This window comes from Hetaerina americana, unplaced genomic scaffold (genome assembly GCF_022747635.1).
Source record: "Hetaerina americana unplaced genomic scaffold, ioHetAmer1.1.p SCAF_84, whole genome shotgun sequence".
NCBI lineage: Eukaryota > Metazoa > Arthropoda > Insecta > Odonata > Calopterygidae > Hetaerina > Hetaerina americana.
The window spans coordinates 47915-65273 of NW_027287472.1; the positions used below are offsets into that span (position 1 = coordinate 47915).

Sequence of the window (17359 nt, forward strand, 5' to 3'; positions counted from 1 at the left end):
CGGATGACCCTCGTACCATCCTCCTTTCCCGAGTAGATAATGTTAAAATTATCTAATGTACACAGTTCTCCTGATCTCTCATATCTCCCTTCAGGTGAACGGAATGCATCCATTTTATTATCTCCATCTTCATTTTCGGGTTTTTCTGTTTCCCATCCAGCAGCATTTTTTCCAGGTCCCAACTACCTAATCTTATTTTCTGGTTGCATGAGTTTCTTTTGATGGTATCTCATTCCGTTGCATAATGGATTACTTACGCAATGAATAAACCAACTAAGTCACAAAAAATTTACTAAATACTCACAGATATGGTTTAGAGAGAATTTTGGGTTTTGCAAGAGCGGAAAAAGATCCAAATATTGCTGCGACGCAGAAATTTCCTAGCTATCCTAGACAAAGCTTACTACACGCACCAACATATCATACACAAAAATGGCAGCTGGGACTCAAGGGTGAGGCATTGAGCGATTCCCTCGCCGGGAAATCCTAATTTATATTTCGAGTTATAGCGGAGTTATCGCACCCGTATAAAGCTCAAAAATAAATGTCAACCGCTCCGATCATTTCACTCGCTCACGCTTTCCAATGACACACAAAATACTAAAAATCTGAGCAAGTATTTTTGCGACCGACCAAGTCGGACGAGAAAGAAACTTGTTTGATCACCCCTAGACTATTTGGGAGTGGGAAAAATACGGTGGGATCGGATCTAGATCCTCCATACGTCTGCAATTGTTTGGTTTTTCGGAAGTCCTAATTTGCTGGTCCGGTCGGATTCACGTCTAGTATGGCCAAGGCCTAAAAATTGTTTTCCCATTAGAAACAACTGCAAACAGTGAGCGAATGAAATAGATAGAAAGATTGCAATTTATTTTACGACCTTACTAGGTTTTCAAAATTATTTACGCTTGTTTTAAAATCTTTCAGGGCCTCTATACATGTATCTTGCATATGCAGGTAGAATAAAGTTTCGGGTGCATGGCCGAATTGGGGCAATTCTGCACCTTATTCATCCTTAAATCAAAATAAGAACAATAAGTCTAAATGATGATAAGATTGTTCAGTTAAAATTAATAAGTGGGATGAAGCCTTTTAGAAACGATTAAATACGGTTCTGGCTATCACAATATTCACTTAGTGTTCACGATAGATCACCTCTGGTCTGATCACACGCACAGCTCAGTATTTTTCACATTCCATCAGTAGATGTGTCACCTACAGCGGGAGGTTGAAATCAGCGCACCTAGAAGGTGCCTTCTCTGTAGTGAAGGGATAAGAATGGGTTTAACCTGCATTGGCTTCTTCTCAGGGGCGAAATCGCGACCTCTTCTCTACGGCTGCTCCTGACGTAAGCTGTAGCCACGGCTGTAAGCATTATAATTTTTTAGATGTCCCTGAGCATAATGGCTCTTGGATTTCGTGACGTGTTCCATTAAGCAGCAATTAGCCAGTTTATGACTTTCGCGTCTCAACCGAAGAGGTTTTAATTCCGTGGTCTCACGTGTCCGCCAGCTCATTATCACCTTATCGCTAATAGCCCTCCTCACATATCTGACTCCCTTGAGCTTTTAAACAAATCTGTGGGCCGAAAATTTAAAGGAATAAATGCACTGGGAAATTTTTTGGAATTGAAAAACGCCTGCACGTTGCAACAAGCACCTCTGGAGACTGCTAATAGCTCCGACATTCCATCGGTCCTGGGCAGGACCCGGGTTCTCGGATCGTGACCTGCCCGCCTTAGCACATCACAGGCACGTGGCTGCCGTTGATTCGAAATGTGGGAACGCAAATGAATCGATTAAAGGCTGATATGTTTCCTCTTCACGACTGATTGAACCGCACGCTGGCAGACGTTCGGATTGGCTGTTGAAATTACGTACCTTTGTTAGAAATTACGCACTTCATTTATTTTATCCACCCACTCATTTCCTCCAATTTTGCTGCTTCAGCTTAATTTTGAAGAATGACTTATGTTTTTTCTTTTTAAAATGAAATTAAGCTCTGCATATCCTTTATAATCTATACTCGTATACAAAGAAAGCACACGTTTTCAATACTATACGATTCAGGAAAGCCAGATGTATTTTCGTTTCACTCTGTGCTTCTGGTTTTTCACCGAGCCCGAAATTACTAATAAAAGTGTGACACATAGATAGACGCGAGATTGATGATCGATGTCTAAGCGTCTCGAAATTTAGTAAGGACTAAATGATTCAATAATAATGATGAACAATGGATCTAAAGGTCATCCGAGCTATTGTACCTACAGCAATTCGCTTAACCCGTATTAATCATAAGTTGAATTTGGAGATTCGTGGACCGTGGACATTTCAATGTGGATACTGGTCTCCATGGCGTGAACTCTTCTGCCAATACTATCTACTGACTCTCCTTGCTGCTAATGGCCTCAGCTTGAAGCGATCACTCAAAAGCTACCATGGACACACGGCTGTAGTGAAGCATGCCATAGTGTTGGGAGCATACTGAATTAGTACAATAGAACATAGCATATGCGTTCGAATTCCATTCGCTTCCACTTGCGCTCTTTTTCCCCTTCTCCTCTTTCCCCCTCCCCTCCCTTCTCCCACCCCGCATCACCACTCATCGCTTTCTCCCCACCCTCCAAGTTTCGTTCCCTCTCTTCATCAACGCCAATTGCCCCGCGCCCCATCCAACCCTCCCCCCTCGCCCCTCACCGGCAACATCCTGCCTCCGACGTCCCCGCCACCTCCGCGGTCCGAATGCCCCTCCGACCATTCCCCGCGCTCCTCCCATTATTGGTTAAGTCATCTGATACGCTTTCTCTAAGCCAGTCTACTATTATGCGTTGTTTGTCTTCTCACGTCTACTTTTCACGCGGAATTCGGCGGAAATTAGAGTACCTGAAGGTAAACTCAACTCGATAAATATACAGAGCAAAACAAGTTATGCACATCAATTGCTATTTTACCCTGAAATACGTCAAACGGGTGCATGGCAGAAGGGTTAGGTCATCAGCCGATTTGCAGTGTCTTCCATTGTTGTGTAGTGCAAGCTGTGTCCTGGTAAAAGGATTCCTTACTCCGGTTATTCGCTGATCTCTTTTCCTTGGCTTCTCCTTGTGGACCGACATGCCAATAAAAGTTGAGGTTAGAATTATTCCTTCGGGTTCGACAAAAATTCGTACAGTGAGTCCAGTAATGTATTATTACATTTAGTATTCTCGGCAAATATGAACTGTTGCTAAATAATTCGAATTTGCAAAATAGTTAATCTTTTAAATAACAAATATAATACCTCCGTAGGCATGGATATATAGAGATATAGAGGCCTGAGCAACATTAAAGGGATTATGACCTAAATTAAACTAAGAAATTAAATTGTCAAGCTTCATCAAGAAGTCATTTAGAAGCTTGAATTGATAGGCTTATATTCATCAAATATACTGTTTTCTTTGTTTTAATACTATTCCCGCCCCAACAAATTTTATTCTGATGCCAGAAGATGATGGAAAAATCCTCCAGCCTTTAGGTTAGCGTCAGATAACTATTTTGGGAAAAAAGTATTGAAATATATATTTGATGTGACAAGAGTATATAAACCTCGAACTAAATTTTAATTTCATATCCTAAAAGAAGGAAATATGGTTCCGTCATCGTCGCTGGAATAATTTACATGATTAACCGCTTAACCACCTAGTTTGTATAAAAATATCCGGGAGACGAAAAAAACAGTGATGAAACCTTGAGCAGCGGGAAAGTAAATAATACAAATCCGTCCCTTGTCAACTGGATACACGTCAATTCAAGCCTTCCTCCCCCTGATCGGAGCAATTTTGATGGCTGACGATTATAAGGAATGACGAAACGACGCCAATGGATTGTCAATTTTATAGATTGGGACACACTGAGGAATCCACTTCGAGAGCGTCTAGACGACTGATAAACAGCAAATACATGCTAATGTTCGGGTTAATTGCTTTCGTGAGAGATGGGGCAATTAGAGAGATAGGAATAATGGTCACACCGTGAGGATACTCTTAAAATCTCAAGTGTGAAAAAAGCTCCATTGGTGGAGCATTAGCGCTTCAGTTTAGCGCTTAGAGTATTATGAAGAACCTTTTCAACCAAAAAGGAATGTTTGGTTTCCAGTATGTTCTCTTAAAAAAAATAATAATTAAGATGTCTAAAAGTCGAGAAGTGCGAAGCCGAGTAAAAAGAACTCTCTTCATTATGAATTCACTCCATCAACAATCTTTTACTAAATTTGGATTTTTTTCGTTAAACATTTGCCGCACTAAGGCTCAAAATTTCAATGATTCATGAATTTGGATATGAATGACCAGGGGAACTCTAATTACTGACTGTAAACGGTGGCTGAAATAAATCAAGCATTTAAACTTTTAAGGAATGATCTGAGATGTTTTCATTTGGTAGACATGACAGGCTGCTCTTTTTCCATAACATGAATCTTTGGCGTAATAGCAGCCCATCATCCCCAGGTATGACTCAGGAACTAAGAGACTGCCATTATGCAATGGGTATTACTCGCATAACTGTGGCTATGCTAACATTGCAACATTAATTTTTTACTCAGAACGCTATACTACGTAACTCCATCTGACGGGTTGCTCGAGCCATTACGCATTCATGCAATTGTCTATATGACACAAAAAAGAATTTTAACCTCTATTATTACCTCAGAAAACTTAAAATTATGCTAAAGAGCGAAAGATTCTTTCCAGAATAATTATGAAGTGGTATTTTCTAAAATTGCTTGTCCCGTGACATAAAAACTATTTTGACGGGACTTCGACGGAGTTTTGTCTGAACCAGGTGGTTCATTGGCGCCGCAGTGAAGCATAGGTACCAGTAAAGACACTCATAAAGTATACATTTAAATAAAGATTACTTTGAAAGCTACCTTTTTATTGCGACTAATGAATTTATAGAGGAGGCGTACGTAGTAGGATAACCGCAAGATGGGCGTTCCTCGTTCCTCGGAGTCGTGTGCAGGGCGCGGACCTGAGATGGGGGAAAAAGAATTTTCGTTTTTTTTTCTTGAGCTCTCCAGGAAATGAATGATACCACCAGGGCACCGAAAAACAGCAGGTCGAAAATAAGAAAGACACTAATAATCTGTTACTATGACATTCTTCTTGAAGGATTTGGATAACTCTTGATGATTCCTCTTTCCTATACCCCTCTCGTCTTAATATACGATCAAGATTTCTGTTGGATCCCAAAAGCCAGAATTTCCTAGTATGAGTTATTATTGGATCGTAGATTTTTGCGGCGTTCAGATGAAAGGCTCTCCATTCTCGGGATGTCACCGCGTAGGTTGTTTTTCTGACAACAGTTTCGCCCGTGTTTCAACGAGCGTCTTCAGGTCGAAGACGCTCGTTGAAACACGGGCGAAACTGTTGTCAGAAAAACAACCTACGCGGTGACATCCCGAGAATGGAGAGTCTTTCACGAGTTATTATTATTTATATTGGTATTCGGGTGCAGTTAAGTTAGGTTTAAATGGGCACAGCCTTATATACACAGCCGATACAATTACTCGGCCCTCCTGACAGAAGACCACCTGGCATCCGACAATACGGTAAGTCCCTCTTCAACCCCGTATACTTCCTTCCTCCCATCCAACATGCCTATCCAATTCCTAACTCTTCCTTACTTGCCCAACTTTCTCCCCTCTACCACAGTCTTCAACATCTCATTGCCAATTTGTATTCATTTTTCCTGCCTTCTTTGGATTTCTCCCAACAATCCCCTCTCCTCCCCCACCCTACCTAGTGCTTCCTCCTTCGTCTTTCTCTCAGTACACTTAACCTTTTCCATCCTTCCCCACACCCATATTTCAAATGGTTCCATTCTACCCCTATCATCTTGTCTCAATAATCTTTTTATCTGAGTTAATTGAATTGAAAACGGATTTCTCTTGGGTGAGGAAAAGGAAAGGAATATTTTGGACTCGCAGGCCATGTTACATGCCATTGCTATTGTGTCCTCTGTAAATGGCACGAGAATTCGGGAGTGAGCAATCGACATTCTTTGGGTGGTTTCGCAATCCGGAGATACGGGTTGGGATTCTTCAGAATTAGGGATCAATGCCGTCGCTGATTGACTGAATCTCCCGCTCGGCCGCCAATTAAATCAAACCGACGACTTAAGTGAGGCAACGCTCCGACGAAAAGTTGGTATTCTTAGTCTCTCGCCTCGTTTTGAGCCATCCGTCTCCAAAATAACCCGATGTTATCAAACTGATCTCCTCATACGTTGATAGGGTCCTCAACATATGTTTTTACTTCAATCCTCACGTCACCGCCTATTTCCAAAAGGAACAGATGAATATATAGACGAGAATCTGGAGGTAACTGGTATTTAAATTAATTAAATTTGTGAATAAAAATAACATTAATTCTTTTCGTGTGATTAAGTACTCATTTTACGTTTCAATTATATGACAAATGTAATTTTAAACCTAAGATTACCTTTGGATTTTTTCATTTTTATGTTATACATTATTACAAATTAGCCATCACCTTTATTTTGCATTACATTTGGTCGCTTTGAATGAGATTTGCAAGGAGTTCTCAAAGTTTACATAAATTATGTATTGTTTTTGCCCTTTCGAATGATTTGTGATAAAACTAAGAAAAATGAGAAGTGTCGATTTTTTGAAATCTCAGTTTAATTTTATTTACTTATAATTTTTCAAATGTCATTGGAACTTTATCCCTAAATGTATTTCCATTCGTTTTTCTGAAAAGCGTCGTATAATTCTATAATGTCACTCATTTTTAACTTCATGGCTTAAACCATGCCCTCGCTCCCTCCTAAACTGAATAGGTGCTCCCTCTACTCCTTTTCGTATACGCTTCAAGAGGCCCTTCTATTTCTCACATACAAAATAGAGATTAGGACTGATCTAGGACTATGGTTTTAATATATTCCTCCCCATTTTTGCTTTACTCAGTCATATGTGATATATATGATGATAGAACTACCTCAATGCTGCAGTACGGTCATATATGATCGTAGTGCAGCATTGAGGTAGTTCTTATTTATAACGTTCTCCTTAACATAAGCAGGCATAATATACACGGGTGTACCAAACGCGCGTGCGCTCGCACGTACGCAGAGACATTTTCTAGGGAGGAGAAAATTTCACTGTACAAATTAAATAACCGTGACGTTCATGCCAAGACATTATTTGCTTGCCGCACTGTTCGTGCAAAAGCAGATATTCGAGGGAGTGAATATAAGGTTCAAATCATTTTACCTTACACTCCAGCAAAACCAGTAAAGAACTTATTAATTTGGATAAATTTGTATTTTAATCCTGCATAGCCTACTTTTGAACTATTTAATTATTCATTTAATATTTTTTCCACCGCATTCAATAAAAAAAATATAAATAATAATTAAAACTTCTCCTTTTTACATGTTACTTTACACGAACATTTGCTTTTATTATTTTCGAATTCATGAAGAGAAAACGTACTTACCCAGAGGAAAACTGTGAAGTTTCAATCCTAGAATTAATGGAAATGAGGAAATATTTAATGTTTAGCGATGAAAGCCACAGGAATTGATAGCTAACGGTGGAAGCGTTCTTGTTCTTATATGATGAGAGAGTAAGTTCGAACCACTGGACGGCAAAGTGAGAAGGAGAATTGTAAATCGACAGCATTTTTCTAATCAAAGTCCTTTTATTAGCATCAGATAATTCCACACGACTAACTACGTCCAGTATGGCTCAGCACACAATCAGCCCGTTTCATTGAAATCGCCAACGTAGCCCTCAACTCCGTATCATGTGCCTGCAGGATGGCTATACCAAGTAATTTTTTCCTCTCCCTACTAATCACCAATAAAATTTCACCATTATACTATTATCATATTTTATGGTCGTTTTAAATTACATACATTGTTAACATTATCGATCATAGAGAACGTAGGGTGATAAAGTAACGAGAATACTCGAAGTTCACAAAATTTAGCCAGCTTATATTAGTGGTATATATACGCTAAGTATATCACTTGTACAAGTACACCACAATAAACTATACATGCATACATACTTGTACAGTTAAAAGAACGTATTTCATTGTAATCTCGTTGAAACACGGACGTTTTTGCGTGTTGGCTATTTAGATACAGGGATGTATCTGAAAATGAAGAAATATTTTATTTCTGTTTTATAGGAAGCATGCATATTATCTATAATTGAATTCCTTTCAAACTACAAGAATAATTTCAGGTAAATGAATTCTTTTATTGCCAAAATGCATAAACTGAAAATTCAACTAAGAAAATGAGAATGGAAAAATAATTTTACAGCGTATGTACATGTTCCATTTACATTTTTCGACTTGAATATTTCTACGTATTTTTTGGTGTGGCATACAAATCTTTTATTCTATCGGAGAATTTTTTCTCGTCTTCATTGTATATAATAGAAATTAGTCAATCGTAGGAGTTCTGTATTATTGTACGGAGTTGCACGGAATGTCTCGGAGAGCTGAAATTAAATAAAAAACGGAGAAATCCATTTTAATTTAGCCAAAAATAGATTGGAATATACGAATTGCATTGACTATAGGTAGATGTTCAAGGCGTAGTTTAGGCATATTTCCAATTTTGTGTGCACATGCCCTTGATGGGGGTGACACGCAAGCCTTTCGTGAGGCCGGAGTAGCAGCATATTTTTGGTTTTTCTTCTCAAAGAATGAATTCAATAAAGTAGATTCGCCTAAGCGCGACATTTAAAAGAAACTGAGAAGAATCAAATAAACGAACAATAAGAAGAACCAATTTCATTATGGCTGGACTAAATGCAGACTTACGTGTATTTTCCGTGATTGACCGATTCTTTCCTTAAATTGCTTATTCTTCCCTTGAAATAAAACGATTCTTCTCATTCCTCCTGATAAAATTTGACGATGCCAAGGTGAATTTTCAATTAATACTCTCAACCTTTTCCTAATTGCAGTCAAATAGTATAAAATGTAATACAAATGTATTTATTTTTTCCAATCATCTATTAGTCATAATCTCCGAGGAGAAATAAAATATCCAAAATCTCTGAGACTTCATCAAATGAAGAACAAAATATATATTTCCACTGTTCTTTAGTTACGTACACCAGCTTAAACGCTTGGGCGTCATCATCAGAAGTGTGGGTGTGTGTGACCTGATGATGACGCCTAAGCGTTGAAACTAGTTGTACGTAAATGAAGAACAGTGGAAATATACATTGTGTTCTTCATTTAATGAACATGAACTTACACAAAGTTGAGCCTGGAACAATTAAATACATCTCTGAGACTTATTTGAGATTGATTATATACATATATATATATAATATATAATATATATATATATATATATATATATATATATATATATATATATATATATATATATATATATATACACACACACACACAGCAACGGATGAAGTATGGATAACTTATGAGGCATACATTTTATTAATTCAATGTTTTATTTAGAAACTATTTGAAAAAGGTATTTTTGACCTTTTGCATCAAAGTTCATAACTTGCAAATAGCAAAATGTAAATTTTTCAATATATTATTAATGGAACCATAAAAGTTATGAAAACAGCAATCAACCCGTAGGTCGGTTTGATTGCTGATGGTAGAGGTCACCCAATACTACCCCCAACGGCCTATGAAATTCTCACATCAAGGTAGGGGGGAGGGGCATATTCTTTCCCTGTGCCCTCTACGGTTTCCCAGGACGTTCTAGTACCCGAAACATCTTACTGCTCGGGTGAAGCTGAAGGTGCTCAGAGAGGCGTGTCCAGGAATTGAACCCGGGCCCTCCGGTCAAGAGTTCAGCACTACACCCCTTGGCTACCATGTCCCATATTAATGGAACAACTGCTGAATATCTCGTCAAGCCTCCAGAACATAATTTGAACGTTACATTACATTTGAACTCACCGAAAATACCGCTTCTACCCGTATAGCACACGTCCTCGCTGAGAGCAGAAATGAAAGGAGAAATTTTTGGCAACGCCCAAAACAAAAAGCGATAAATACGACGGGCGATGTCGTAAGAGGTGTCTCTTTTGTATTTTGGTGCCGTCATTCTCTAGTCGCCTTCCAACAAGCCTTATCTGGTTAGTTTTGAGTGCGTACATCTGAAGTGATAAAGTCTTTTTTATGGGGATGGTTCCTAAACTCATTATGGCCACGCGAGAGTCTTGAAGTTGCCAAGTTAGTGTTTTATGGTTTTGTTTATGGGTGAAATTTTGAAGTTCGCTCTTTACAAAAGAGAAAAAATGTGTCCAAATGGCGAGGGACCGAAGAAAACAGATTGAATTAAGCTACTGCTGATTTACGCCCTCATTTTTCGTACTCTTAGATCCAAATTGAATCGCATCTAATCAAAGGTGGTAGCAATCCTGTGTCATGGTAATGCTTCCACAACAAGTAGCGTTTAAAGCGTAAATACTAAGGAGTATTTACAGAAGACATCTGACAGCTAATGGAGATCTCTTGTGACTGATAATTCCGCGAGACTTACGTAATTGAATTATAAAGTCATTCGAGCCACCTATGATTGATACAATCCCCAAACAGGAATTAAAATGGCAACTTAATCACATAATAAGGCAGAATTTCACCCCAATATTAAATTATTTATGAAAAACAAACAAAATTCAGAAGAGCTACAAACGCTTTTTATGCCATAAATTCTTTCACACACTGGCTTCAGAACACTAAATCTGTTAGAGCTGACGCACAATGAATGTTAGAAACTTCACACGCAAAAGTAGTAATTATAAGCAGTTACGGCTATACTTCAAGCCTACTAATGCATAGTGTCCAGCTGTTAGGGAATTAATTTATTTATTTCAAAAATTAAAAAAAATAATAATTCCAATGAATAAGGTGGACGTTGCTTTTTCAGGGTATGCCGGTTTTTTTCCAGCCACAGGGATCTAAGATATTTTTTCATTAACTGTTCTTGTTGGCAAGCTACGCAATCAGTCAGAGATTCTCAAAACGCAGCCATTGTGCTATTGCTCATTGCCGAGGTTTACAAGAGCAATGATTATTTAAAAAAATGACGACTCATCTTAATGGTAATCGCTGTGCACTAAAATCAAAAGTACCCTTTTCATTCAAACTTGTTTTTATCTCAGTAGCTTGGATCGCTTATACGAGTATACCCATTCATCAACCCATGAGTAGACCCGTCGTGGCCATCAACAGATTTTCTTTGACTCCACTTAAGGGTTTAATTCTACTAGCACGCATTGGCGTTCTAATGATTAATACGTAAATATGTGTGTCCTAAAGAATTAAGAGTAAACCATTTTTATCCAAACACAGTTTCCTCCTCCACGTACAGATTGATTCCTGACTGACTGAACTTTTTTGAGACGAAGAATAATATTTAATATCTATTTTAAAAATTGACAATCGATATATTTGAATACACACTAATATCATATGTTAATTTATTCATTAGTGATTTGTAAATACAAATTTGCTGGGAAATCTTTTATTGATTTCAAGTAAGAACACATCAAAATCCATTTTTTGCTGACAAGCTTGATTACTTTTCCTTTACAAACGCTTACTGACTGAGTACAACGAAAATATGATCTCTATCTAGCTTTATTTTTAGATTTTCATCGCCATACTCCTCCGTCAATCTCTCGCCTTTATCACCCTAGGTTTTGAACCCACTCACTCAAAGTGTAAGCGAACTCGAACTACGAGACCCCGTAACCATGGCTCAAGGAACTGAACCAGAAAAATTTCCTCCAAAAGCCACCTTTTAGTGAATTAATGGAAAATAGTTGATTTGAGATATACACTATTCCAGTCACCGTTTAAATCTAATTAGACACCATATTCCTCATCGGAGAGGAAAAATCAAATGGAGGCAAAATGCTGCAAAATATCGTCAACCTGAAAGATGGTAGGTGGATTTTTGTCCGGATGATTGAAAGGGTTCCATTTCGAATCTCCGGATCTGCTATTGCATAACCAGCTGCTTTCAATTGGGTACATCAAGTGGTGCGGCGAAAAGGCGTCAGACTTTGGAGGCCAAAATCCACATTAAGTCAATGAAACTAAACAGTAGTGTCACGCAATTAAATACTTATGTAATTGGGAATGCCCCTACAATGTAGGAAGCTTACCAATGTATTCCGCCTTTTCTTAAGGAATGGGTAAATAAAATCACAGAGAAAGCGAAACACCATGTCTCTGTTTTATGCCGACAGATAATCTTGGTTTTAATGCGGCCGCACAAAGCCGTGATTTAGCACAAGAGTATGATAAGTCCGACCTACGTTTTCTATAGATTTAATTTATTATCTTCTCAATGATGGCTAGATTGTATAGAGATTGTCATCTAAGATGAACATGAGTAATATATATTGTACAGCGTCACTGAACGATTGCTCCACGTGGACGGGAGGGGGAATGCCGAGGGCTTCGTACGGCGGAACTGATATTGGAGAGGGCAATGAGATACGATGGATCCCATGCATGTCGGCACGAAGCTGTCTTGAAGAGTTCGAAAGGGCTGCCCCACAAGTTCACTTATAATCCATCAATAAAAGTACAAGCACAATGTTAGTGAATATTGCATTAACATTCATCCATAACAGAATCCCAGCTCACGACATTTAGTTGCGAGCATGCTGGGCATAAAGAGAAAGTTTCACAAAAAATAATCAGAAACTAATTTCCACTAGTGCTGTGATATTGTCCAATGTTCATCCTAAATTTCATGATTTCAATTAATCGGACGCTCAAATGCGTGAATAGGCTAAAAAGAAGCGAGTAATACAATTACCGAGTCCCGTCCTCATCATCAAGACCATGCCACAGCAGCTCAGTGGGGCGAGAACCTCATGGACTGCACCAGAATGTTTCGCAATATACGTGTCACTCACGGTCAAGGGCAGAAATATTTGCCTATCCTGCGAAGTAAATCCTCCGCGGATGGGAAATCCCACTTATTAACCCTGAATTTGGACCGTCGGCTTTCGATTGACTTGGACAGGAGCCTCGGGCACTTAGACCTCTAGGTACATTGTACCAATGCATGCTTAACCATACTCTTTCGTCAACACCGTCCTTTTTTCCGATTTATTTTTCTGATAGAGCCGCAAATTAGCCTTCCACAACCAGAAAAAGTAATTTCTTTTCGATGACTTTATCTCACCGTTCGCAGATAAAATGTGAAATGGTGAACAGATTCACGCTCTCCTGTAATACAAACAATTCAATTCGAGCAAACTAAATGCATTACAGTGATTTTAAGATAAATTGAAGTGGGATTTTATTTGGAAAAATTGACCTTGCCTATTAGAAAAAAAACGCGACGAGAAAACGGACTCGCACACGTAACTTGGGTAGGAACCACTGCAGCGTGCCGTTTTTGGTGGAACTGCGATACCATGTGGACAAGTGGCATAAAGTGTGCTGAGACGAGTGGGCGTTCCGGGCGTGCTTATCGCGGCAGTCGCTGTGCAAACAACCGTCAATCAGATTTGATTTTCTCGCAGCGAGACGAATTCAGCGCCGCATTTACGCGCCAAAGATATATTTCCTGGGCGTAGAATTATTCTCGAAGGCTCGAAATGAAACGAGAAGATGAATGCAAAGATTTTGATAAGAGGTCATCCAGTTAAGTTTCGAGTGATCGTTATGTCTATCCGAAGTGGACATAAAAATTATTTCGGAGAGCCATTTCCATGAATTTTTAACACTCTTAAAAACCGAACGCACAGAATGAAATAAATAGCAAACGCTTGTTTGACGAGATGAGCCATAAGGAGGACAATTTTATGTGCTTTTACTTATATGTGCACCCTCTGTAACATCCGAATAAGAGAAGCATAAATAGTGGAACGCGAGTTTGCGCATAAATTCTGACTGGACAATAAACCCATATCAAAGTTCTTATGAAATAAAAAAGTATATTTTTATGATGTCACAAATTGTATTGAACATATAATACACGTAAAACATTCCATGAAGATATAAAACATGAAATATTGGCGGGAAATAATAGTGAGATTTAAGTTTCATATAAAGAATTGATTATAGCGCAATCTATGCAATGGAAATAGCAGGAATCCTATTCCCCTCCAAGAAAAGTCAGTCTTCACCTATGAAGATTTTCAAGAACGTTGTTGCAAATTATTTCAAAGCTCTATGAAATCGATTGAAGTAAAATACTGGGCTCCGGGAGCTATAGCACTCGCACTTTCTCAGGAGACAAATTACTTTAGTCGGTTTTCTATTTCGGGAATCTAGCCGAAGACACTGGATTCCAGTGAGAAAAGTAGATGACATTAGTATGCAAACACACTGCGTTATGGATATTCAATTAAAAAATTCATAGGTGTAAAGTGTGCATTTAAGTATACATGGTACAATGTGAGTTATTTGAAACAGTCTTTTGAGCGGTCGATCCCGGAAATCATCCTTGCGTTCGACGCTTACCCTTACACCCAGCCTGCATTGCTTGCATTTTTGCCTAGAACAATTCAATTTATCAAAATGTATGAGTCGAAGACAGCCAACAAGCGTGACACCTTGACTCACGAGGAAAACTCATAAGCATTAGAAAGTAGATATCCCAGCTGGAAAAAGCATTAGTTCAAACAAAGCGAAAAGCATGATCAAAGGGGTCAGTACTAGGCACCACTCAATTTTCGCCATTGCCCACCTCGTATTCTATCCTGGGAGCCTTAGTGACCTATATTTTAAGCGCTTCTCTATAATTCTGCAATGCCTCACTGTCATGTATCTCGAACGGCTGTGCCGTCTGGGTACGATTCATTATGGACACGATATTTCTTAAGCCTGGATACACGTGACTGGGTTTGACACATAAGTGTAACCATTGCCTCCTGTGCCGCCGATGGAATCAGTGACACCCCGAAATGGAAGATACTCTTCATCGGAACATGAAAATACCAAGGGAATCAACAATAGTCCACCAAATATTCAATTATTCTTTTGTTTTCGTGCCAAAATGACGGAAAGCGTATCGGTTTTGTTTTGATTTTACCTTGTCAAAAACACGTTTAATCCTCGTTTCACTTTTTGGAGTACAAGGAAAGAATCTTAAGGTGAGTCAAACCCTTCGGCAATGTTTTTATTTTCCTCACAAGAGCGACCCACCAGTCTTAAATATTTCAAACAGCGAAATACTTCCGGGTATGGGGAAATAAGTATTTTTTTCCTAAAATCAGAGCTATTCGTATTGAGAAGTTTACACCATGGAATGTTTTATTCCGTTTAAGTTCACGTTAATTAATATTCTATTTCTTCAAACACAGATGTGTGTTCAATAGTGGTCATAATCCGCCGTCCAGAGACGCTTCTCGTTGGAAGTTACTAGAGAGTATCGCAACAGAGAAGAGTGCGAATGTTACTACCATCATTCATTCTAAAATGCAGAGATAATTAAACTACGAGGGATAAGCGTTAAAAAGCAGTGTCTTCTCAATCACATCAGTTTTTTCAATACGTTGAAGAGCTATTTTGAATGTCGTAAAAATATGTTATGTATTGGAAAAAATCAAGCGAAACATAGGGCTGGTAATGCATTAACTTTTTTAGATTTTCTCATGACTTAGGCAAACTAGAGCAGTAGTATTATGTACTAGCTAGTATTGCATTATTTAAATTTATGCTCATGAGAGTATTGGAACCAGCCATTGGAGGGTAAGACAATCGGAAATTAATGCACTAGAAGTATTACTCCAATAAGTATTTTGTTCTGTCACTACGGCCGAATAATATAAAAGAGATTTAGCCGTTCCAATCACCCATTACTGATAAAAACTTGACTTCAATGAGATTTCGTCGATAAAATACCATATATTGCGTGGACATCGTTCGTCTCGACTAATTAAATAATAATCACAAAATAGCTACCAAATTAAAGGAGATCACAACTTTTGGTATAGATTTTGCTAATGCTGAAGTAATGTTTCAGTTTTTGTCGGGTTGAAGTTTTGTCTCGCAAATAGCAAAACTCGACAGTTACCAATCAAACAGGAAATGTGGATACCGCACAATTGTAATTCCTTGAAGTAACCGGAAAAATAATTAGCAACTGGATTCCACCAATCTCATATTCGGCGAAACGAACTCATAACTATATATTCAGCAACAAAAGAGGAAGGAATGTAACGCAAAGATTTGAAGTGCTCTTGATATTTGTCGAGCGACATAGACGAGGTTACGAGAGCTTGTGGGGAGGGAAGAAGAGAGGTCACGTGGGCAATTTACGTCAATTAGCCAGTTAACTATTCATTTGGGGACTTGGATATAGTAAAATACAGAGAAAGAGAGAGAGTGAACACCGGCGCTGCCCTGAGCCATCCTCCAAAACGGCTTGCGCGAACCCTCGTGGAGGAATCCCACTCGAGGATCGGGAGACGGGAGAAAATAAAGGCTCGTGTCTTGCTGAATGAGCAGTGACCCTGAATGGATAGCGAGCGTATGGTTCATTGGAGCTGACTGCAGGGCGTGCATTCGTTTCAACGCATGTAATTCACAGGGGAAGGAGATAGATAAAAGGAGGAAGCGAGAGAGACGTGATGAGAAGTATGAAACTAAAAGCTAGAACTCCCAAAGTGACAAACACTCACCGTTGGCCGCGGTGTATCCCCACTGATTGGACATGGTGGTGGTAGGAGAAGCGTGAGTCGGCCGTCCACCAGCACTTGGCGGATAAATATACTCGTATGTGGTAAGTAGCGGAGAGTGTGAGGGAAAGAAGGCGAGATAGTCTCTGCTTAGGCGAAAGCTGTTGGGAGTCGGAATGCAGAAAGAGACAGAAGAAGCCAAAGAGGTTCGAATATATGGGGTCTTGTTGTGGGGGTTAGTGGAGAAGGGGGCCGGGAGGGGGGACTGGGGGCCATAGTAGAGGAGGATGAGGAGGGTAGGGGGATTAGTTGGAGGGGAGGAGGTTTCGGTGGAGGGGAAGCGGGAGGGGTTTTGGTGGAGGTGGATGCTGAAGAGCGGGTGTAGGAGGTCGGGTTATGTCAAACCAGGTGCTGAGTGGAATGAGGGGGATATATATGTATGAGGGGCGACAGACAGGAGGAGGGGGTGGAGGAGTGATTAGGAAAGAGGGGGAAAGAGAGGGTGTCGAGGAGGATCACGTGGGACAGTTACGTAGCCGAGGAGGTAGGAGGAGGTCCTCCTCCTCGCTCCCTCCTCCTCCTCCGACTCCAGACCTTCCTTGCCCTTCCCCTCTCTCATCCACAACGCGCTCCGGCGATTTCCCGAGCGATGCTCTTCCCTCTTCTTCCCAACAATCGCCTCTCTTCCTCTCCCCCAACCAAATAGACT

The 17359-nt window shown here is 39.5% G+C and overlaps 1 protein-coding gene across 1 annotated transcript in view; it reads right to left on the reverse strand.

Annotated features, from left to right (window-relative positions):
* The window catches only part of LOC139698379 (carbonic anhydrase 2-like), a 38668-nt gene extending 21609 nt beyond the window's left edge, over positions 1 to 17059 (reverse strand). The window contains exon 1 of the mRNA XM_071597271.1: positions 16654 to 17059. Within this exon, the coding sequence (XP_071453372.1) occupies positions 16654 to 16687 (34 nt within the window). The 5' untranslated portion in view covers positions 16688 to 17059. The remainder of the gene's footprint in view (positions 1 to 16653) is intronic.
* Between the last annotated feature and the right edge of the window lie 300 nt (positions 17060 to 17359).